The sequence below is a fragment of the Rhizopus delemar genome, genomic scaffold (assembly GCF_000149305.1).
Source record: "Rhizopus delemar RA 99-880 supercont3.1 genomic scaffold, whole genome shotgun sequence".
Lineage (NCBI taxonomy): Eukaryota > Fungi > Mucoromycota > Mucoromycetes > Mucorales > Rhizopodaceae > Rhizopus > Rhizopus delemar.
This window is the reverse complement of record NW_027137827.1, coordinates 5,040,592-5,061,233: the sequence shown is the minus strand read 5'-3', so window position 1 is coordinate 5,061,233 and position 20,642 is coordinate 5,040,592. Positions and strand designations below refer to the sequence as shown.

Below are 20,642 nucleotides of genomic sequence, written 5' to 3'. Positions count from 1 at the left end.
TGTCAAAATAACATCAAATCCTTACTCAAATCTGGTCACCCTTACTCAACAATTATAGAACGAGTGCCTGGAGTGAAGAAAAGCACCATCAGCGACTATAAGCGAAAATGGTTTCCAAACATGAGGCCCCTTAAATCAGGCCGTAAGTCCGAAATTACTGCTACTACCAAGTCCTACATCAGACATTCAGTCATAACAGGTAAACTAAAGACGGGAAAGGATGTACAACGATATTTATGTGATATTGGATGCGTAATTGGCTACTCTGCTTGCTTAAAACTCTTAAAGTCGATGGGATTCCATGCCCGTATCAAGAAGCGCAAGCCGTTTTTAAAGGCTATTCATATGGAAAAGCGACTTGCATGGGCCAACGCCCACAAGGATTGGACAAAAGATGATTGGCGTCGTATGGTATTCTCTGACGAGACCATGGTAAACGTTTGGGGATCAGACGGTGTGAAGTACTACTGGAAGAGGCCAGATGACAAGCTTCGATTCCACCATCTTGACTTGACTGTAAAAGGAGGTGGAGGCAGCGTTATGGTGTGGGGATGTATTACATACGATGGTCCTGGGTATGCTTGTCGTATTTATGATGGAACAATGAAGAAAGAGGATTATGTACAGTGGGTCAAAAAACTGCACCAACGCAACTCAGTTTTTCGGAAATACCAGTATAGCTCTGTCAGTTTAACAGTAAACATTACGAAACTTGGAACAAAAAGAGTTAATACTGTTACTATTTATTGATAAAAGTTTCAAAGTCAGATGCGGAGTATTGATCTAAGGAGCGCTCAGCAAAAAGAGGAGGTCGGTTGGTGCAGTTTTTTGACTTTTAAAATGAAAAGGTATTTGGTATCATATGTTCGGACTGAGACTATTCCGGCGGATTTAATCTAATTTTTTTATTACTAGTCACACTGGGGACCTTAAAATAAATTTTTTTGCAATTGTTTTCTTTTTTTTCTTTCCTACTTTACCCAAACCCATCATACATCGTCAGTATCCATCCATCATTAGAAATGCCCAAAAAGCTTCCATCCGATATTCAAAACAGTATCAAAGCATTATTAGAGAACGGTGTTGATCCTGCAGTCATTGGGAAACGAGTTGGAGTGCATAGAAATACCGTCAATAGGTATGCAAATAAGTGGATACACGATAGAATACGTAAAAGAGGAGGCAGACCGAGCATTGTGGCAGAGTCAACACGTCGATACATCAAGAGACAAGTGCTCACAGGTTGTTTAAAGACTGCCAAGGATGTGCAAATGAAGTTGGAGGAGCTGGGACACCCTATGTCGTATCAATCGGCAATTAATGTCTTACATTCAGTTGAAATTTATGCTGAGATCAAAAAGAAGAAGCCATTATTGACTGAAAAGCACAAGAAGGCTCGATTAACATGGGCTAAAAAGCATCAATATTGGACAGTACATGATTGGCGACGTGTTATCTTTTCTGATGAGACGAAAATCAACATTTGGGGCTCTGATGGTTGCAAGTATTACTGGAAAAGAAAATGTGATCGTTTACAGCCTCACCATATCGACGTTACTGTGAAGCATGGAGGCGGTGGTCTCATGTTATGGGGTTGTATAACCAGCGAAGGACCTGGATACGCATGTCAGATCTATAATGGCACCATGAATTCAGAGGTATACCAAGAAATCCTTGGTACAAGTCTAAAAGACACTATGGAATGCTATGGTCTGAACTGGGAAACGTCGGTATTTCAGCACGATAATGATCCCAAACATCGATCAAAGTCCACAACACAATGGATGAAGGATAGTGGCATGATTTACATTGACGATTGGCCATCACAAAGTCCAGATCTTAATCCTATTGAACATATATGGCATCATTTGAAGTTAAAGCTAAGCATGTATGATAATAGGGCGACTAGCATCCATGACCTGTGGCAAAGAGTCGAAAATGAATGGAATTCGTTTACTAAGGAACAATGCATCAAGTATATAGACAGTATGCCCGACAGAATACAAGCTGTCTTAGCAGAAAAGGGTGGATCCACTAAATATTAGAAAAGTCAAAAAACTGCACCAACCGACCTCCTCTTTTTGCTGAGCGCTCCTTAGATCAATACTCCGCATCTGACTTTGAAACTTTTATCAATAAATAGTAACAGTATTAACTCTTTTTGTTCCAAGTTTCGTAATGTTTACTGTTAAACTGACAGAGCTATACTGGTATTTCCGAAAAACTGAGTTGCGTTGGTGCAGTTTTTTGACCCACTGTACATATATTGTATACGACGCTAATGAACACGCTAAATTACTACAATTATGATCCTAAAACCATTTACTTCCAGCAGGATAACGATCCAAACCATACGTCAAAGGTTGCAAAAGCTTGGTTTGAAGAAAACAACTTCGATAGCAAGTCTATTTATAGTTGGCCTGCTCAGAGCCCCGATCTAAAACCGATTGAACACATTTGGCATCATCTGAAGTTAAAATTAAGTGCGTATGAAAGCAGAGCTAAAGGCGTTCATGAACTATGGGATCGAATTGAAGAACAATGGGCGACCTTTACAAAAGATGATTGTAGAAGGATCTATGAAAGATTTACCGTCCATCCACTATATATATATATATATACAAACTCCGCGTGCGGAGTTTGGTATGCTTAATATGGTAATTGGGGCCACAGAACACGATTCCATCATTTTTAAGCGGAGTTTATTGGACCAAAATTGGCCAATTGTGAGATCTACTAAGAACAGTCGTTATTTTTCCTTTTTTATCACTTCACTCAAGAGGGATGACAAGTAGAAGGTCATTAAAAAAGTCCGGATCGAGATACGACTTCTGCAGGTCGAGAAAAACAGCTCCCACTGCACATAATTGTTATCTATGGAGTATGATAGCTGTCAGGTATACTTTAGTTAGTCGGGATTTATAATGAATTATGCATAATTATTGCGGTATGTCCAGTTGAGATTGTTTACGTTGAATGTTAACTATTGTACCTCGATAACCAAGTATTACTGTTTGACAACGCGCCGCTTCATTCTTTTTTTAACAACAAAGTACAAGCAAACGTCCTTCTATTGGGCCTTACATGCTTGCGTTTCTCTTTAATACAACTTCTTTATTGGCTTGTTACTTTTCGAAATACTTCCTTATTCGTCTGTTGCTCTTTAGCAATGCTTTCTTATTGGCTTATTACGGCTATATTTAGCTTTGGATGATTTACATTAGGGAATACAATAGACTTAAAATACGGTATTATTGGTTAAAAATGTAGTTTTATTCATTTATTTTGGGGCTTTTATTGCCATATTGATTATATATTATTGGTTCATTCCAGTATTACAAAAGGGTAGGGGAGGAAGGAAAACGAGAAGGGGATCCATGAAAACGATGAAATAAAAAATTTTATTTAAAAAAAAATTGTGGAAAATGCACTTACCTTTACCATAGAAGCAGCAAACAAAAGAGCGTAGTAAATAAAGCCCATAAATAAAAGCGAGCCAGTAGTAACGAGGATCCAAAGTAGTAAGAGATTGGAGACAGCAGGAAACAACAGAAGCCAAAGCGTCTAAAGTTGTATAAAATAAAATATTAATAAAAGTAAACCATGATGTACTCAATTTCTTTACCTTAAAGCTCTTTTGTTAACAAAACAGGATGCCAAGACATTCATAAAGGTTCAGCCACGAACTAAAGAAATCTAAATTTTACTTTTAATAAAGATTATTGAAAGCTATGAATGTATTTACCTTTTGAAAAGATATATAGATAACCAAAGGAACTACAGCAGCCATGAGTACATGTATGGGTATCTACTACAGCACATTAGAACCAAAATTTTCTTTTTCTTTTTCTTCTTTTTTTTTTTACTTACCTTGGGATAACCGGAGAGATGTTGAAAAAGGAAATTGCTGAAGAAAAAGAAAAAAAAAAGGAAAAAGATTTCGAAAAGGAAATCTTTTAAATTTTTTTTTGGTATAGTTAGACTGAGTTTCATTGTAAACTCGATAGTATTTAAGGAAGATTCAATTTTGATGCCAAGCTCATTTATCTTTATTTCAAAGTACTTTTACAACACTATGTCTGATCGCGTTATTCAATTCAACCCTGCTCCTGCCAATACTCGTGGTTCTACAGTAAGGGACAAAATCAGTCCGTTTTTTGGTTTTTTCGCAATGTCACGCCGGGAATTGTACTTAGAGCTCCGCTTTGCTGACGAAAAATTTACCTCTTTTTTCAACAAATCTGATAATATTTGTCGGGACTGGTATTTTTTTAGTTTCCGACATGTTATAAGAAGATATATTGAAAATAACGGATTTTTATTTCTTTGAATTTTAATTAGTACTTGGTATCACGGCCCTTACGCTGGATTACGTCCCGAACTCGACGGGGCATGAAGTGAATAAGGTTTCTACAGTACTCTGGAGTTGCTAGGTCATACCAAAGCTTCGAAACCCGGTCAAAAAATGCTTGATCAGCCTCAATCACGGAAGGGGTGGTCTCGTCATCTGTTCCCTCTTTTTAAGCATGGCCCATGCATTTTCAATTGGATTAAGGTCAGGAGAGTATGCTGGCCAACTCAGGAGCTTAACCTTGCTCTTTTGGAACCATTTTGAAGGAGCCGAAGCACAATGAATGCTTGCATTATCTTGTTGAAAGATCATGTCACTACTTTGCAGGCCATAGTACTTCAATGTTTCCTTGTATTCCTCCTCAAGTACTGATGTGTATAGCTCACCATTTACATTAATTTGTAGCCAGGACATGTAGCCCCCCTCTATGTATAGTTATGCAACTTCAAAGTATAATCCCGCCTGCTCCATAAGCATGTTTCTTCTCGTAGTGATGGTCTCGATAAGGTGCATTATCCTCTTTTCAAGCGTATTCTAGACCATTAGACCCTCTTTTTTGGATCTTTGTCTCATCAGAAAAGACAACGCGTTCCCAATCAGTCTCGGACCAGTCTTTATGAGCCTTTGCCCAATCATATCGTGCCTTTTGCCTGTCATTACTAAGTGGAAGTGCCGTCTTTTTTTTAGCCGATTTTAGACCTTTGCGTTTGAAAGTACGAGTAATTGTTTTTGGATTGACTGATCGATCTGTTTTTTTAACGTCAAAGGAGGCATCAGATGCGCTTTCAGATAAGCCTAGTCTTATATCTCTAGCTGCTTTGGTTTCCTCCCTAGGTGTGAGTAAACGATGTCTACCCGCGCTATTTTTTGACTGCATCTTGGTTTTCCTTGAAATTCTTCGAATCATGGACTTTCCACAGCCTACTTTCTTTTGAATTATATTCCATGGAATGGAGTGGTTCAACATGTTTTCAATTTCGACATGTTTGTCGGCATTCTTTGCTGTCATGGCGTGTTTGGCTAATCTGAGATGAGGTAAATGGGGAAAAAGAAAAAATGTAAAACAATAAAATGAGCTAAAATATGAGAACGCGTAAGCGTTCACTGGCGTCATAAGACATACCAAACTAAATTTCAAGTCAATCCAGTGACTGTTTCTGGAGATACGGGACCTAATGCAAAATCGGGCATTAGCAGCAATCACGGGAAATCACTTTTTCCGCCATAACTACAGAAGAAATGCAGCTAGAAGCAATTAAACTACACCAATATTTTTGTTTAGTCTACATGCGTATTTAGTGTCAGCAAAGCGGAGCTCTAAAATTAATTCTCGGAGAGGCATTGCGAAAAAACCAAAAAACGGACTGATTTTGTCCCTTACTGTATTTACAGTAGCTTACAAAATTGTACAAGTGTTTTGCATTTTTTGCTTCTGTAAGATTTATCGATACCAAAACGATAAATAAGCTACAGCATGTTCTACATCATTCGAAAGTATAACTTCTTGGCTTTCTTTTGGTACTATTCAGTCGGCGATAACGTCATTTTGGATGGAGCTATGGCCGCTTACAAATGCCGACTACACTTGTACAATTTTGGAACCGCTTCAAATATTTCAATATCAGCTTATAATCTTGCTCGTCACAGAGTGTAAGCCACCAAAAAAGGGTTTTTTTTTATTCTTCAATGCTCAAAGTATCTTTTTCTTTCTTTTTCTGCCATTTTTCTTACACCTACAGGAACTAACTGCTATATAAAAGTGTACCAACGTCCAATATGCAACCTATCAGTGAAGATCTCCGTAATCGTATCATCTGCTGCTTAAAAAACGGATGGTCTATATCAAAAACAGTAAAAACAACTGGAGCAAGTCGTGGAACTGTTCAGAATGTTCGAAAAACAATAAAAAACGAAGTAAACAGCATTAAAGCAGGTCGCCCCAAGTTACTCAGCAGCAGGGATGATCAGTATTTAGTCCGATTAGTAACTGTTAAAGGTCAAGAGAATGCAGTAGAAGCCAGAAACACACTTGAAAATGACTTGCAAAAGACTGTATCAGCCAAAACAGCTCGAAGATTGTTGCGTAGGTCTGGTTTAACCTCTTTTGTAAAGCCTCAAAAACCATTGCTCAGTGAAGTAAACATACGAAAGCGATTGGAATGACCTCTTAATCACGTTGACTGGACCATAGAAGACTGGAAACGCGTGATTTGGTCTGATGGGACTAAAGTAAATCGTTTTGAATCGGATGGTAAGCTTTATGCATGGAAGCTGTCATGTTTTGACATGTCAATAAGATAACAGTCTTATCATTCTAAGCTAAATCTTTACAAATGAGTTTGAATAAGAATAGATCCTGATAATTACCAACTGCCCTGAACAGCCAAGTTTCACTTTCATCTCAACAGTTGATTATTTACATCAGTTTATAAAATTTTTCTTATACATGTCAAATCATATCGGTCGTAACTATCTCTTGTCATTTAATCTCAGGTCTTGCTCAAACTAATATAAATAGCCTTGGAATCTTTCTTTAATAAAAGTAATTCGACTTTAGAACTATTGTTCGGTCTCGTTAATTCTTCTTTTTCATATTTTAAATACTTAAAAACACTTCAGAAGCAACCAAATGAGAAGTTTAAAAGAAGGCATGTAAAGCAAACCGTAAAACATGGTGGAGGATCACTTATGGTTTGGAGCTGTATTAGCTGGTACGGGGTTGGGTATATTGTCGACGTAGGCAAGAATATGGACAAGAATGTCTATTTATCTGTATTGCAAGATGATTTGGTGAAGTCTATGACTGGCTATTGTGAAGAAAACGACCTTATAATGGCTGATTTTGAATTTATGCAAGATAACGGTCCGAAGCATAAGTCCAAAATCGTATCTGAATGGTTGTCTAAACAGGATTTTACAACAATGGAGTGGCCTCCACAGCCTCCAGACTTAAATCCAATTGAAAACATGTGGAATACCTTAAAAAAACGCTTGTTTAAACAGTATGATTGTCCTCCTGCCTCTATGGATGAACTATGGACTCGTATGTTCGAGACTTGGTACGAAATTACCGAAAAAGAATGTCAAATCTATATTGAAACTATGCCTCAACGATGTATTGACATTATAGAGAACAAGGGTCTTTGGATCAACTATTAGCGCACACTTTTAAATAAAAACTTTATTCTAAAACATCGGTTCCAAAATTGTACAAGTGTAGTCGGCATTTGTAAGCGGCCATAGCTCCATCCAAAATGACGTTATCGCCGACTGAATAGTACCAAAAGAAAGCCAAGAAGTTATACTTTCGAATGATGTAGAACATGCTGTAGCTTATTTATCGTTTTGGTATCGATAAATCTTACAGAAGCAAAAAATGCAAAACACTTGTACAATTTTGTAAGCTACTGTATATGGAGATAAGAAAAGAAAACTATGATTTGAAGGAGATGCTTCGAAAAGAGCAAGAGGAAAAGCTGGCCTTGCAAATGACATACAGAAAGCTCAAAGAAGCATACGATGAGCTTGAAGCAGAATCAGGCAAAGGCGCAAAGCCAATTGCTACTGCTGTAAAAGTAAGAACATTAAAATTCAATATTAAACAAATGTACTAATCAATTTTCTCTGAAATATAGGATGCTGTGAGAAATCACTACAACAACCTGCCGCCATCGTCTCAATACGTTCTTGAAAAGCCTCTAAAGTCTACTGAAAATCAAAAAGTATTCAAATTATTGCAAGATTATGTGAATAGTCATTATTCATATAAAAGTACAAACAACCGCGATTTACGCAAGTACCTCGAGCGCCAGTATTATACAAAGAAGGCCGGGATATCCACTGGTGAAGAGGTAGATCCAGTTGAAGAGTTTATAAGAAAACGAAAAGCAGCAAAAGTCACTCGTAGAAGTGCTGTAAGTGCTATATAAATTACTGTAATCGTATAAACTGACTTTGCTTTTTTAGAAAACAAGAGCTCGTAAGGCTATATACGAGCAATACAAGGACCAAGGCGTTTATAACAATTATCCCAACTGTGAGTACTTGCTTCAACAGCAATACCTGTCTGAAGAAGAAGACATGTACAGTAGCGATACAATGGACAAGGTGGAAGAAGTTCTTCTGGAGCAAAATCCAGACAGAACAACTCCTTTTACCGAAAAGGAACGCATGTCTGTCTTGTGTAAGAAAACCGTCGATTATTTTGAAGTTCGAGTACCAACGTACAGATCACCTGCTGTAAGTGTTGTGCTCCAAAGATAATCATTGTATAGCAATCAAGCATTATTAACGATTGATAGTGTGAGTATATGGAAATGTAGTCTTATTAATATGTATGTACTGTAGCGGACAAAACTGGTGCACAAAAATGAAAATCAGTATTGCATCTCCGCCATATGTCTGCGACTTTTCTGACATATACCCTCTGAAAGGCAGTCTAAAATATACATTATGATATGTAAACGGGAAGTGTGTCGAACATCCCGCAGGCATAAGGTCATTTTTAGTGATTTTTTGAATATTTCAATTTTCGTCAAAAATATAGTACTTGTCTAGCCTTCCTTCAATTTTCCTCATATCTCTCCCGTTTGCTTTCAGATTTCACAGTATATTAGTGAGCTTTAGTAGCTCTTGAAAAATACATAAACCCATGCTTATTTTGTATTTCCCATTGAATTCCCCCTTTTGTTTTTACCCTATTCACTATAACAAAGTACTAGCCTTATATGCTTAAGAAAATAAGCAACTGTAAAAGCGAAGCTCTGAGATTTCGAATACACTTAGTTCGTATGGCAGCAGATCTCTTTAGGGTAACAAGGATCTCCAAATGGACAATCAACAGGATAAGAAAGGAAGAAAAGAACATCAAGGCTTGTGACCGTGATAGTCAACCGGTCGTAGTCAACAAAATAACTAATGCAATCATCCGCCTAAAGTTTCGATAAGGATCTTTACGCACAGCTTCTGATGCTCAGCTCTTTTTGAGGTCCTTAGGATACAGTATTAGCAAACTGTCAGTCAGAAGGCAGTGTAGGAAGCTAGATTTTGGGTCTGGAACTAAGGAATCGAAGATTTTCATTAGCTGTATAAGCCAGAAAAAGCAATGAAAGTGGTATCGCGACAAACCATCGCATACTATAGAGGGCTGGAAGTCCATCATATTTAGCAATGAAAAAAACATGAATGTTATGAGTGCAGATAGTATACATTAATATTGAAAGCAAGTCGAGCAACCTTAGCGATCTTTTCACGGTGATCAAACAATGAAGCATACTGGTTGCTCTGTTACATTTTAAGGCTGTATTAGATATTGAGGATCAGGATATTTGTGTCAAGTATACGATGCCGTAATAAAGTCATAGGTATACACATGTATCTCGCTTACTACATACCACGAAAGCCTAGGGTATAGTGGTCTAAAATATCGTAATCTCTCGTTTCAGCATGACAATGACATAAAGCACAAGCCAAGGCATGCCACAAACTCAATATTTGATAACAGGGCTTCTGTGCTAAGGCATTAGTTGCAACTAATCCCGGCCTAATTCTTCTTAAGCATACTCGGTGGCAATTGAAGGCAAAGCTATGACGATACGACACTAGACCAAAAAGGGTAGATGATCTTTGGAAAAGAATAGTTAAAGAGCTGGGCTCTATTATTGAAAATGATATACACACATACTACTAGCATATGCCAAGAAGAATATTCGATGATATCAAGAGGTGAGATGATTATACAAAGTCTTATATTTTAGACACTTTTGCGGTTTTTAGAAAACATAGATTTTTATAAATGAAAAGCATGCTCTTCGCTCAGTTTTAACAATGTCATGCTAGGAATACACGTAAACTACAATGGCTAGTATATCTTCCTTCTAATATATTTTCATAGCTATTGCATTCACCATGAGCAAGTAATGGTAGTTAAAAGCTGAAAAAAAGTTTTGTGCACCAGTTTTGTCCGCTACTGTATATCTACCAAAATAGACTGGTGAATGAGGAGCAAGTGCTTATATTAAATTATGTAAAGATCTGCATAATAGAATATACAGTGGCCGTCAAAACTGGTCGCATGTTTTCATATTTTGCCTATACGCACTATCTTCTTCTTCATTTCTTAGTTTATAGCGCTGAAATATAGTTCATTCGAAAGAGCAAACTCTGGACAATTATATGGTAACACAGACATCACAGTAGAACCAGTATATTGGTAGTAATTGGCACTTAAAGTCCGACGGTACATGCGACCAGTTTTGACGGCGTTTGTAAGTAACATAATATAGTCACAAAAATGTGGCTTAATTGTAATTTTTTCTTATTTTTTCTTCTCTTTCTTCTTTCATCGTAATATTATTTACATGTAAGTGCTCTTTTGTTAAATTGCAGCACGCCATTAAGACATTATACCATTGCAGATCCGACATGCGTGCAATTTCAAATGACAAAGCAAACAACATCTACTTATTGCTGAGATCCAAGAAGTCAAACAGCGAAATAGCAAAACAAATTGGTGTTAGTCGTACCACTGTTCAGAAGTACCGCTCATCTCTTAAGATGAGTGGAAATGTTGATGAAGGTGGTCGCCCATCTCTAATTAGCCAACCCATGGTGAACTACATCCGGAGATTAGTCACCTTAGGAAGAAAAAATAACGCTGTAAAGATCCAAAAAGCTCTAAAAGAAGAATTTGGAATATTTGTAAGTGATAGTACAGTACGCCGTGTTCTTAAAAAAGCTGGCTTTATAGCGTTTGTCAAGTCTCAAAAACCTTTGCTACGCAGCCAAAACATCGTGAAACGCCTTCAGTGGGCCAAATCGCACCAACATTGGACTGTGGATGACTGGAAACGGGTCATATTCTCAGATGAGACTAAAGTAAATCGTTTTGCATCCGACGGAAAGGCTTATGCATGGAAACTACCCCATGAGGAATTGAACTCGCAACATGTACAGCAAACCGTCAAGCATGGAGGCGGTAATATCATGGTCTGGAGCTGCATTACATGGGAAAGAGTTGGGTGGATAGTTGATGTAGGTCATCGTATGAATAGCGAAGGCTACCTTGAGGTCCTAAAAGATGACTTACTCAAGACAATGGAAAGTTATGGCTTGGATTCCTCCAAAATGGTGTTTCAGCAGGACAATGATCCGAAGCATACATCGAAGGTAGTGAAAGAATGGATTGACCAGCAGCCATTTGAAGCATTGAAATGGCCTCCTCAATCACCAGAACTAAATCCCATAGAGCATATGTGGGCTCATTTAAAGAGAGAACTATTTCATAGCTATGAGGCTCCACCAAGTAGTATGCATGCGCTATGGGAGCGTATAGGTCAGAGCTGGTATGCCATTTCCAAAGAAGAATGCCAAAAATACATCGAAAGTATGCCGAAAAGGTGTACTGCAGTTATTAAAGCAAAAGGTCGTTGGATTAAATATGGATTTTTTAAATAAAGTGTGTAAAAATGTTGACTTACAAACGCCGTCAAAACTGGTCGCATGTACCGTCGGACTTTAAGTGCCAATTACTACCAATATACTGGTTCTACTGTGATGTCTGTGTTACCATATAATTGTCCAGAGTTTGCTCTTTCGAATGAACTATATTTCAGCGCTATAAACTAAGAAATGAAGAAGAAGATAGTGCGTATAGGCAAAATATGAAAACATGCGACCAGTTTTGACGGCCACTGTAGCATTTAGCCATCTGCATAAGGCTGTGGGCATTTCGCCATCCGCATAGTACATATATTAATATCTACACTGTGAAAAGTATATAAACTCTGGACATATATTATTAAATAAAATCATATATACAGTGGCTACCAAAACCGTTCGCACAAAACGTATTTTTTCCTTTCTGAATCTTTTGTGACCTATTGCGCATAAAAGATACCATATCTAATACATATTTCCTAAGAGTACAAACTCTTGGCTTTCTGATGAAGTATAAAATGTCACCCTATGCGCACCCTAACTCGTACTACGGAGAATCAAAACTCAAAGGCACATTCGAACGGTTTTGGGGCCACGCTTGAGGAATTCTTCGATTGCGATAAACGCAGTCACTGCACCCTCCAATTCTTCCAGAACTTTCGCTGCTTACTAATTCACCACTGCGCATTATTTTTTTGCTTTTTTTTCTTTGTCATTCGCACATTCTCATTTCGACATCTCGACATCTACCAAGTAATTACCCAACATGCAACCATTAACAGAAGATCGCAAGAACACTATCGAGTTTTACCTTCGTCAAGGCTTTTCTTATCATAAAATTGCAAAGTTAGTCAAAGTATCATCCTCTACTGTTCATAAAATTCGTTTGGAGTTAGGCTTGCCTGCTCGAATTGACAAAGGTGGTAGGCCAAAAGCGCTCACTAAGCGGGAACAGCAGCATCTCGTTCGTGCTGTAACAGTAGATGGTCTCGAAAATGCTGTACAAGCACAGCAGTCGTTAGAGCAGAACTTGGGCAAGTCAGTTTCTGTAAATACTGTACGTAGAGCGTTAAGAGATGCTGGTTTGGTCTCATTTGTCAGGCCAAAGAAACCTTTAATTAATGAAAGAAATAGAAAGAAGAGGCTCCAGTGGGCTCGTCAGCACATTGACTGGACAGTAAACGATTGGATGAACGTCATATGGTCTGACGAAACCAAAGTCAACCGTTTTGGGTCCGACGGGAAGCCTTATGCATGGAAAGTGCCAGGCCAACCGTTAAAAAAGCACCAGGTTTGTGAGACAGTGAAGCATGGAGGAGGCTCTATAATGGTATGGAGCTGCATTAGCTGGTACGGTCCAGGCTATATTGTGGATGTGGGCAAGAACATGACAAAGGCCGTTTATTTGGAGGTTTTACAAGATGACTTGATGAAGCCTTTGGCCTGGTATATGGAAGAAAGTGGAAAATCTACGAGTAAATTTATCTTTATGCAGGACAACGACCCCAAACATACAGCTAAAGTCGTATCAAAATGGCTAAATGAGCAAGAGTTTTATGTAATGAAATGGCCACCACAATCACCAGACTTGAACCCAATTGAAAACATGTGGCAATTACTTAAAAGTCGGCTGTTTAAAAATTATGACTGCCCTCCATGTGGTATACATGAGCTATGGGATCGTATAGGACACACTTGGTACCAAATCACGGCTGAAGAATGCCAAAGGTTTATTAAAAGTATGCCCGATCGATGTCGTGCAGTTATTGAGGCTGATGGCTTGTATATTGGATATTAAATAAACTTATTTTAATTCATTTCGCTTTTAAAATATGTGGCCCCAAAACCGTTCGAATGTGCCTTTGAGTTTTGATTCTCCGTAGTACGAGTTAGGGTGCGCATAGGGTGACATTTTATACTTCATCAGAAAGCCAAGAGTTTGTACTCTTAGGAAATATGTATTAGATATGGTATCTTTTATGCGCAATAGGTCACAAAAGATTCAGAAAGGAAAAAATACGTTTTGTGCGAACGGTTTTGGTAGCCACTGTAATCTTGGGTCCTATTGAAATCTCCATTTTTATTTTTGTGAACAAAACAGTAAGTTTAATTAGTATCTTTTAAGCGCAATCGGCTAATTATTCAATATTTAGTGTACCGAATTCTTTAAGCTTTTGGATGATCAGATAGCAAGTGAGAAAGCAAAGAGGCAAAGAACTGGAAATAGCATCCAGTTTCTTCCTCGTATACAAAGAAAATGTTTGCTGCCTGTTCCTGACTTCATAAAGAAAGAAAATATAACTGAAGAGGGTATCGCTTGGGCTTTTGGTTCCGAAATGGAGTTGGATGAAGGCAACTTGCTATTTTAAAAACAAAAAAAAACTTGTAAAATAAATTAAAAAAATATAAAGAAACGCGGTGTTTGAATTTTTAAATTTTAATTTTTTTTTTTTACTTTTACTTTTACTTTATTTTTTTATATTTTACAAACCAATGGTTTTTCTTGGGAGAGGTAAAAAGACAGCATGATTATCAGGATAGTCTTGCTTCATAGCAACACAAGTAAAGATACGCGATACTGGAAGAATACAGTCTGAATCAGCTGGTCGAAAAGAGTTATCGTAATACGCGGCACCAAGACATTCAAATCCTTGAAAAGGATGAAGAGGAGCGTTGTACCAACGTATAAAAGCAAAGAGGTGTTCATCAAAAACATTTGGTGCAAAGACTCGACCGTTTGGCATCATAGTTTTTGTTAAGGATACATAAGATTATAGTCACTTTATTTTAGTAAAAGGAATCTCATATGATCCTAAATAATATGTTGACATAACTTTGGAATCATTTATAACATTATTCCCAGCACAGATCAATAAAAGACCTTGATTAGATTTTTATATTAAGCTTTATTCATATTAACTTCACACAGTCAAATGTATGGCGTGGTTGTAATATAGTTTATTGATAATATGAGCATGTTGAATAAGGAATGACAATTATTTACCGGATCATCATTAAGTCACGCAAACATTTATCCTAACTGAGATATTATTATTAGCCATAATATCCAATCACGGAACTAGAGGATTTTATATTCATCCGTACCGTCTCCTAAATAGTCCTACATCCAGAGTTATCTGAAACCATCCCAATAGCATAATTGACAATACAAGCTAGGAACAGGCTAAACTAATAATTAGAAATAGTAATCATCTATTCTGTCGAATTGATCATAAATCTGTCCTAATTCTTTATCCGTATCATGTCTATAAATACTCTCATTTTTTACATATAGAATTTATCATATTCAATCTTAGTTATCTTAACTTAATAAAGAGATACCAAGTTCTAACAGTATTTCTTTATCTTCGTTGTTATACTACTTTTACCTAAAACCCCCTATCCTAAACAGTTTTCTTCATTTGAAGCTGATGGCTAAAATAGTATTGAACTTCACCAATTCGCATTTCAGGTTCTTTTCCAGGAACAGCAGAATTGCAAGCCACTTCAATATAACAACCACGAGTAGTGCGCGATGCTTTTGATCGATACGTTTGTCCAAGGATTTCGATTTCAGAGAAAAAAGAAATATCAGGGAGTATCATCGTAGACAAGTCATCAATATCTTCTGGAATAAGCGCACTTGCGAATGTTCGATCAGTATATACAAACCTGTAAAAGGCAAGAAGGTAACCATAATGGGCTCGAGTCAACCTATTAACACTAACTTTGTGTCTAGAAGAAGCTTGCGTATCAGGAGGTAGAATTTCAGCACCAGTGAAGGTATCATTCAAACGTAGAGGAGCACTGACAAATAAGCTGAAATCAAAGCTGGTTGAAACAGATGAAGCAACAAGGGAATCAGAAGGTGTTGGTGACAAATAGACAAAGGAAGACATCATCACTGGATTCTGTTTAATTCCTTGTGGTAAATTACGGATGTAGTCACCATAATGTACAACAGAAAGGAACTTCTTCATGTACGTAACTTCGAACGCTGTCTTGTGGTTTACTGTCATCTTCTTAATGTCACCATTAAGTCTCTCGAAGCCATATAACCAAAATGCATAGATTGGACCAAAGTCTTGGATGGAGTCCTTTAAATGTAGATGAAGATGCATATTTGGAGTGACCATCTCTGGACCATATAATTCAGCAACACCAAGGACAAACTCATGGAATAGCTTGTGGGCTATCATGGCTTCATTCTGGGTAATGCATGGACGACATACAATATGACAGGCCTGTACAAACTTTGCCCAATTTTCCTTATGACGGACTGGAAGACGAGACTTGAGCAAAAGAGGAGAAAGAGCAAGACACCAGGTTCTCCATTCATCAGCCTTTAAGTCAGAGAAATCGCTGGCAATTTTCTGATTGATTGGCGTGTATTGTGCTGGCAATATAATATCATTTGCTTCTTTTTGCATTTCTTTCAAGTCAGCATCAGTCAGGTATAATTCATGGGTAAGGTCACAAATAGTTGTACGCCATATTTTAACCATTTTCTTTGCTGTTCCAAGGAAAAGGCCATGCATTGGATCAATGGCAGTACAACGAACAAGATCAAGGTATTCCAAATCATGTAAGGCAGAGAACCGAGTACCAAACTTCTGTTCCAAGTCGGCTCTTTGTCTCTTGGTGGTTGCTTCTTTCCAATTTTTTGCATGATAACGGTTTTCAATATTGGTACGAAGTGACCAAGCATCAATATCTTCAAGACCAAAAGAAAAATCACGTTGAAAATGAGTATTATAACGAGCAGGAAATGCTGTTGAGCACTTGTTACAAGGTACAGTGGCATTGAATGAAGTAAACCCACTAACCTTTCGGCTAGCAGGAATATCACAAGCAATCAAGAACAAAGCAGCACGAACTGGGACAGGCACGTTAGGAGATTCAGCCTGTTGTAAACATAGTTATTTTCTATAAGATATCAGTTGTATTAAAATAAATAACGATACACAAAGATTAAACTATGATTGAACAATTCCACACTTTTCCAAATTTAGAACAATAAGATCAGTATTTGTCATCCTAGCGAGTCTAATCAATTGTCAACCCTAAAAGTAATTAGATCAAAGTTAATTGACTGGTTATTATTTCTATTGTTCAACTTCAGATGCATATATTAGAACATCGACAAGCTTTAGCTTAATCATTGGTTCTTCAGCACGACATCGTTACCGAGTCTATATCTTTTATATCTACGCTCACAAAGAATATAAATAGATGCCAACTTTTTATCCATTAAACGGGGCTCTTTGGCAATATAAAGAAATCTGCAATAAAGAAGGATTTTAATTTTATATTGCTGCTATTGTTTTTTTTGTTTAATTTTTTATTTAATCTTACGATTAAAACACAGCCGTACAGGTAAAGAAGTCATCGTAGTAAAGTTCCTTCAGATCATTTACCAAAACTTGTAAATAGTTGTTGATTTGTGTGTCCTTGGGTTCTTTGGGACCAGGAATAACACAAACCAAGATGATATTTTCTTTTTTATATCGGATGGATCTTGGAAGATTATTTATCGTCAAGTAGACAGCACCAGCAGAATACACGGTTCTTTTTGAAGATTGAAACCAATCGACATTCAAAGTGAATAGGAGGGATCTAGCTTGACTGGTAAATACAGTAGGTCACAAAACTGCTGCAAGGAATCCATTTTTCTTGGTTTTTGTAGCGCACATCCTGTTACAATGGCACAAACTGCCTCTGTTCCCACATAGTAAATCTTCTACATGTCTTGAAAAATCCGAAAGAGTTTATGCCCTATTGGATAAGTATTGAAGGAAGTATGAGGCGCGCAATTTGAAAATTTGAAAAAATGAAAATTTGAACGGAATGAACTTATTTATTAATATTTAGTTGGTCCTACTTTTCTATTAATAATCTCTTGAGTTCTTTCCGGAATGTTATCTACATGTCCTTGGCAAAGATCTTTATGGAAGTCATTTCATATTTCATCAACTCGTTCCCAAAACACATCCATGTTCTTTGCTCTATATTTGTAATAGTTGAATTTCAACTTCAATTGATGTCCTACGTGCTCGATTGAATTTAAGTCGGGGATCTAAGCTGGCCAATAGTTAACATAGCTCTCTTGGTGACTACATAACTAGGCTATTGTAGATTATGCCTTGTGCTTTGTGTTATTATCATGCTAAAACTAAATGTTGGACCAGTCGAAATTGTAGTACTTCATAGTATCACGAAGCGTAGTGTTCAAAATATGCTGGTAAACACCCGAGTTCAAGTTTCCATCGTAAATTTAGCAAGCATATCCTGGTCCTTCAGAGATTATACAACCCCAGGGCATCATTTTGCTAGCTCCGTGATTGATTGCAAAATGCAGGTCATGATGTTGAAGAAGGTCACTTGGCCGTTTCCAATAGTGATCAGCATCATCAAAGCCCTATACGCTGAGCTTGGTCTCATTAAAGTACACTGTTTACTGTCAGTCACTCATTGCCTAATCCTGATGCTCCTTGACCCGTTCTAACTGATGCTACGTATGCGTTTTTGTCTGAAATGGCTTCTTTTTTTCTATCAGAAAATGGAACTCCATTGATTTCAGTACGTTAATTTCTGACTGGTATGAGATATCATAGCCAAATCCAACCAGCTCCCGGTACACCACTTTAGAAGCCTTTAGAACCCATTCCATGACTTTTCTTTTGATTAACCGCTTCGTCACTTTGGAGACTACTGTAGGTCTACCACCTGTGTTTACTGTCCTACTTGAAAACAGCCGTCTAGAGTATCTACTAACAGTTGATTAATGTAATCCAGGCTCCTTGGAAATATCATACATTGATGTGGATGCGGTTAATGCCTGTTTGTGATCGTTTATTTTCTCCTCTGACAGCCGTTTAGGCATGCGATTGATGATAGGGTAAAAAAGAGAAATAATTTAAATAAGGGAATATAAAATTTAAAGTAAAGGAATTGTAAGCGCTTTTATATACTGGCATCATTCTAATCATGTCAAGAATGTGAAAAATTATGATAGCAACCGGTTGGGTCGTATTAAAATTCGTCATTTAAAACATATGTGAACAAGTAAAAAATGTCGGATGTTCATAATACTACCTTTAGCGATCTCAAATTCCACCAATAACCATTGCCCATATCCGATAATCGACGAATAAATGCACTTTCTATTGAGGTACAAACAGTCAAGGTTTGAGATAGTTTGGTGTAGTACCCATGGACAACCAGCTGTAAAACCTGAATTTTGCAATTCCTTGCAGCAGTTTTGTGACCTACTGTAAATGCAACGTATTAGTCTATGGCAAATCATGCTATATATGTCTAGTGTATGACGTCAATTAAAGCAACAGTTTAGCATAAAATAAATTTCTCTATCTAACGGTAGTTACACTACCTCAAAAAATTGTTCATTTTGAACCGCCTTTTACACATTTCGTACTGAATCTGCTTCGCATAATCCCCAATCAGCGCTCAGCACAAACCATTATGAAACACTGCTTCTCAGCTATTTACTACACTGTAAGCATATCACGTGCTATGCGTAAATGCTGGAAAATATCCAATCAAAAATCAAAATCAAAATGAACAATTTTTTGGGTTTTTTTGAATATGAACTAAATTTACGCCTATGTTCCCAAATAACATAGGACTAACTCGTGACTGCTATCATAATTTTTACCCGTGACTACTTATGCTATTCCAAGGCAGCCCTGGTCGATTTTGGTTTTTTTTTGCTTTCCCATTGTAATCTCTCATTGCTCCATCTCGACATTTCAAGTAATGGTAAATTGCGAAATTTCAGAAACCCAACGAAATGCAATTATTTCTGCTTTAAGAAGAGGAAAGTCGTACGATGTTACCAGCAACGAGTTACATGTTTCTAAAGGGTCTATTTCGAACATTGCGAAAGAAGTAGACCATCACTCCGTATTGCAAGCAGGTCAACCCAAGAAACTTAACATATACGACGCGCGCCTTGTATTGCGCAGGTTCAATGCTGGTGTGTACAAGACCGGAGAGCACACTGCCAGAGACTTAAGTGGCTTAGGTTCGGATATTTGCAGCCAGACCGTGCGAAACCTTCTTAAAAGCTCCAAATTTCAATTTCGACGAAAACCAACAGCTCTTCCTTTAACGCATTCTTCCCAAAAAGCGCTCCTTCAGTTTGCCAAGAAGCATATAGGTTGGATAGAGGAAGCCTGGAAAGGAGTAGTCTTTAGCGACGAAACAAAAATCAATCGCTTGGGTTCAGATGGTAAACAATGGACTTGAGTACAAGAAGGAAGGCCTCTGCAGGATCACAACGCCAACCAAACTTATGAGCATGGAGGCGATAGTATACTACTTTGGAGCTGTTTGACAGCAAACGGAGTTGGATATATCACTCAAGTACTCGGAGGTTTAGATTCAGAGCTGTATTGCAATATTATGACGGAGGATATGCTCTCTTCATTAGAAGAATACGATATGTCAAAGGATGACATTATATTTCAACATGATAACAATCCAAAGCATACATCTAGACTAACACAAAAATGGTTCGTAGATAACAAGGTGCAGCTACTGGATTGGACAGCATATTCACCCGACTTAAATCCTATAGAGAATTTATGGAATTACTTAAAAGTCCGGCTGTATGCTTATGAAACTGCACTCTTAAGTATGAAAGAACTATTTGAACGGGTTGCAGATATTTGGTACAATGAAATTACAAAGGAATACTGCGAGCAGTTCGTATGCAGCATGCCGCAAAGACTACAACTTGTTTTAAAAGAAAAGGGCGGTGAGATTAATTATTAACTAATAAAATAAAAAATGTCGACAAAAACCCAAAAAATTTTCATTTGATTTGATTTGA

The 20,642-nt window shown here is 37.5% G+C and overlaps 12 protein-coding genes across 12 annotated transcripts; 8 read left to right on the top strand and 4 right to left on the bottom strand.

The window, feature by feature from the left end:
- Positions 1-120: 120 nt before the first annotated feature.
- On the top strand, positions 121-787 carry RO3G_01963 (uncharacterized protein; the record flags this gene model as incomplete). Its single annotated transcript, XM_067656554.1, has 2 exons — positions 121-575; positions 757-787. 2 exons carry the CDS (start codon positions 121-123, stop codon positions 785-787), a joined length of 486 nt encoding a protein of 161 aa, XP_067512655.1.
- A 484-nt stretch (positions 788-1,271) lies between these two features.
- RO3G_01962 (uncharacterized protein) lies at positions 1,272-2,192 on the top strand (the record flags this gene model as incomplete). Its single annotated transcript, XM_067656553.1, has 2 exons — positions 1,272-1,975; positions 2,144-2,192. 2 exons carry the CDS (start codon positions 1,272-1,274, stop codon positions 2,190-2,192), a joined length of 753 nt encoding a protein of 250 aa, XP_067512654.1.
- A 1,084-nt stretch (positions 2,193-3,276) lies between these two features.
- On the bottom strand, positions 3,277-3,790 carry RO3G_01961 (uncharacterized protein; the record flags this gene model as incomplete). Its single annotated transcript, XM_067656552.1, has 3 exons — positions 3,277-3,291; positions 3,436-3,564; positions 3,746-3,790. The coding sequence occupies 3 exons, from the start codon at positions 3,788-3,790 to the stop codon at positions 3,277-3,279; spliced, it is 189 nt and encodes a 62-aa protein (XP_067512653.1).
- Positions 3,791-5,825: 2,035 nt separating this feature from the next.
- RO3G_01960 (uncharacterized protein) lies at positions 5,826-6,514 on the top strand (the record flags this gene model as incomplete). The annotated part of the gene is made up of 2 exons (XM_067656551.1): positions 5,826-6,001; positions 6,112-6,514. 2 exons carry the CDS (start codon positions 5,826-5,828, stop codon positions 6,512-6,514), a joined length of 579 nt encoding a protein of 192 aa, XP_067512652.1.
- A 525-nt stretch (positions 6,515-7,039) lies between these two features.
- RO3G_01959 (uncharacterized protein) lies at positions 7,040-7,510 on the top strand (the record flags this gene model as incomplete). The annotated part of the gene is made up of 1 exon (XM_067656550.1): positions 7,040-7,510. The coding sequence occupies one exon, from the start codon at positions 7,040-7,042 to the stop codon at positions 7,508-7,510; it is 471 nt and encodes a 156-aa protein (XP_067512651.1).
- Positions 7,511-7,839: 329 nt separating this feature from the next.
- On the top strand, positions 7,840-8,673 carry RO3G_01958 (uncharacterized protein; the record flags this gene model as incomplete). The annotated part of the gene is made up of 4 exons (XM_067656549.1): positions 7,840-7,926; positions 7,987-8,265; positions 8,318-8,590; positions 8,653-8,673. The coding sequence occupies 4 exons, from the start codon at positions 7,840-7,842 to the stop codon at positions 8,671-8,673; spliced, it is 660 nt and encodes a 219-aa protein (XP_067512650.1).
- A 2,765-nt stretch (positions 8,674-11,438) lies between these two features.
- RO3G_01957 (uncharacterized protein) lies at positions 11,439-11,549 on the bottom strand (the record flags this gene model as incomplete). Its single annotated transcript, XM_067656548.1, has 1 exon — positions 11,439-11,549. The coding sequence occupies one exon, from the start codon at positions 11,547-11,549 to the stop codon at positions 11,439-11,441; it is 111 nt and encodes a 36-aa protein (XP_067512649.1).
- Positions 11,550-12,554: 1,005 nt separating this feature from the next.
- RO3G_01956 (uncharacterized protein) lies at positions 12,555-13,586 on the top strand (the record flags this gene model as incomplete). Its single annotated transcript, XM_067656547.1, has 1 exon — positions 12,555-13,586. The coding sequence occupies one exon, from the start codon at positions 12,555-12,557 to the stop codon at positions 13,584-13,586; it is 1,032 nt and encodes a 343-aa protein (XP_067512648.1).
- Positions 13,587-14,271: 685 nt separating this feature from the next.
- On the bottom strand, positions 14,272-14,535 carry RO3G_01955 (uncharacterized protein; the record flags this gene model as incomplete). The annotated part of the gene is made up of 1 exon (XM_067656546.1): positions 14,272-14,535. The coding sequence occupies one exon, from the start codon at positions 14,533-14,535 to the stop codon at positions 14,272-14,274; it is 264 nt and encodes an 87-aa protein (XP_067512647.1).
- Positions 14,536-15,192: 657 nt separating this feature from the next.
- RO3G_01954 (uncharacterized protein) lies at positions 15,193-16,824 on the bottom strand (the record flags this gene model as incomplete). The annotated part of the gene is made up of 2 exons (XM_067656545.1): positions 15,193-16,692; positions 16,777-16,824. 2 exons carry the CDS (start codon positions 16,822-16,824, stop codon positions 15,193-15,195), a joined length of 1,548 nt encoding a protein of 515 aa, XP_067512646.1.
- A 666-nt stretch (positions 16,825-17,490) lies between these two features.
- RO3G_01953 (uncharacterized protein) lies at positions 17,491-17,849 on the top strand (the record flags this gene model as incomplete). Its single annotated transcript, XM_067656544.1, has 2 exons — positions 17,491-17,519; positions 17,660-17,849. The coding sequence occupies 2 exons, from the start codon at positions 17,491-17,493 to the stop codon at positions 17,847-17,849; spliced, it is 219 nt and encodes a 72-aa protein (XP_067512645.1).
- A 2,363-nt stretch (positions 17,850-20,212) lies between these two features.
- On the top strand, positions 20,213-20,584 carry RO3G_01952 (uncharacterized protein; the record flags this gene model as incomplete). Its single annotated transcript, XM_067656543.1, has 1 exon — positions 20,213-20,584. The coding sequence occupies one exon, from the start codon at positions 20,213-20,215 to the stop codon at positions 20,582-20,584; it is 372 nt and encodes a 123-aa protein (XP_067512644.1).
- Between the last annotated feature and the right edge of the window lie 58 nt (positions 20,585-20,642).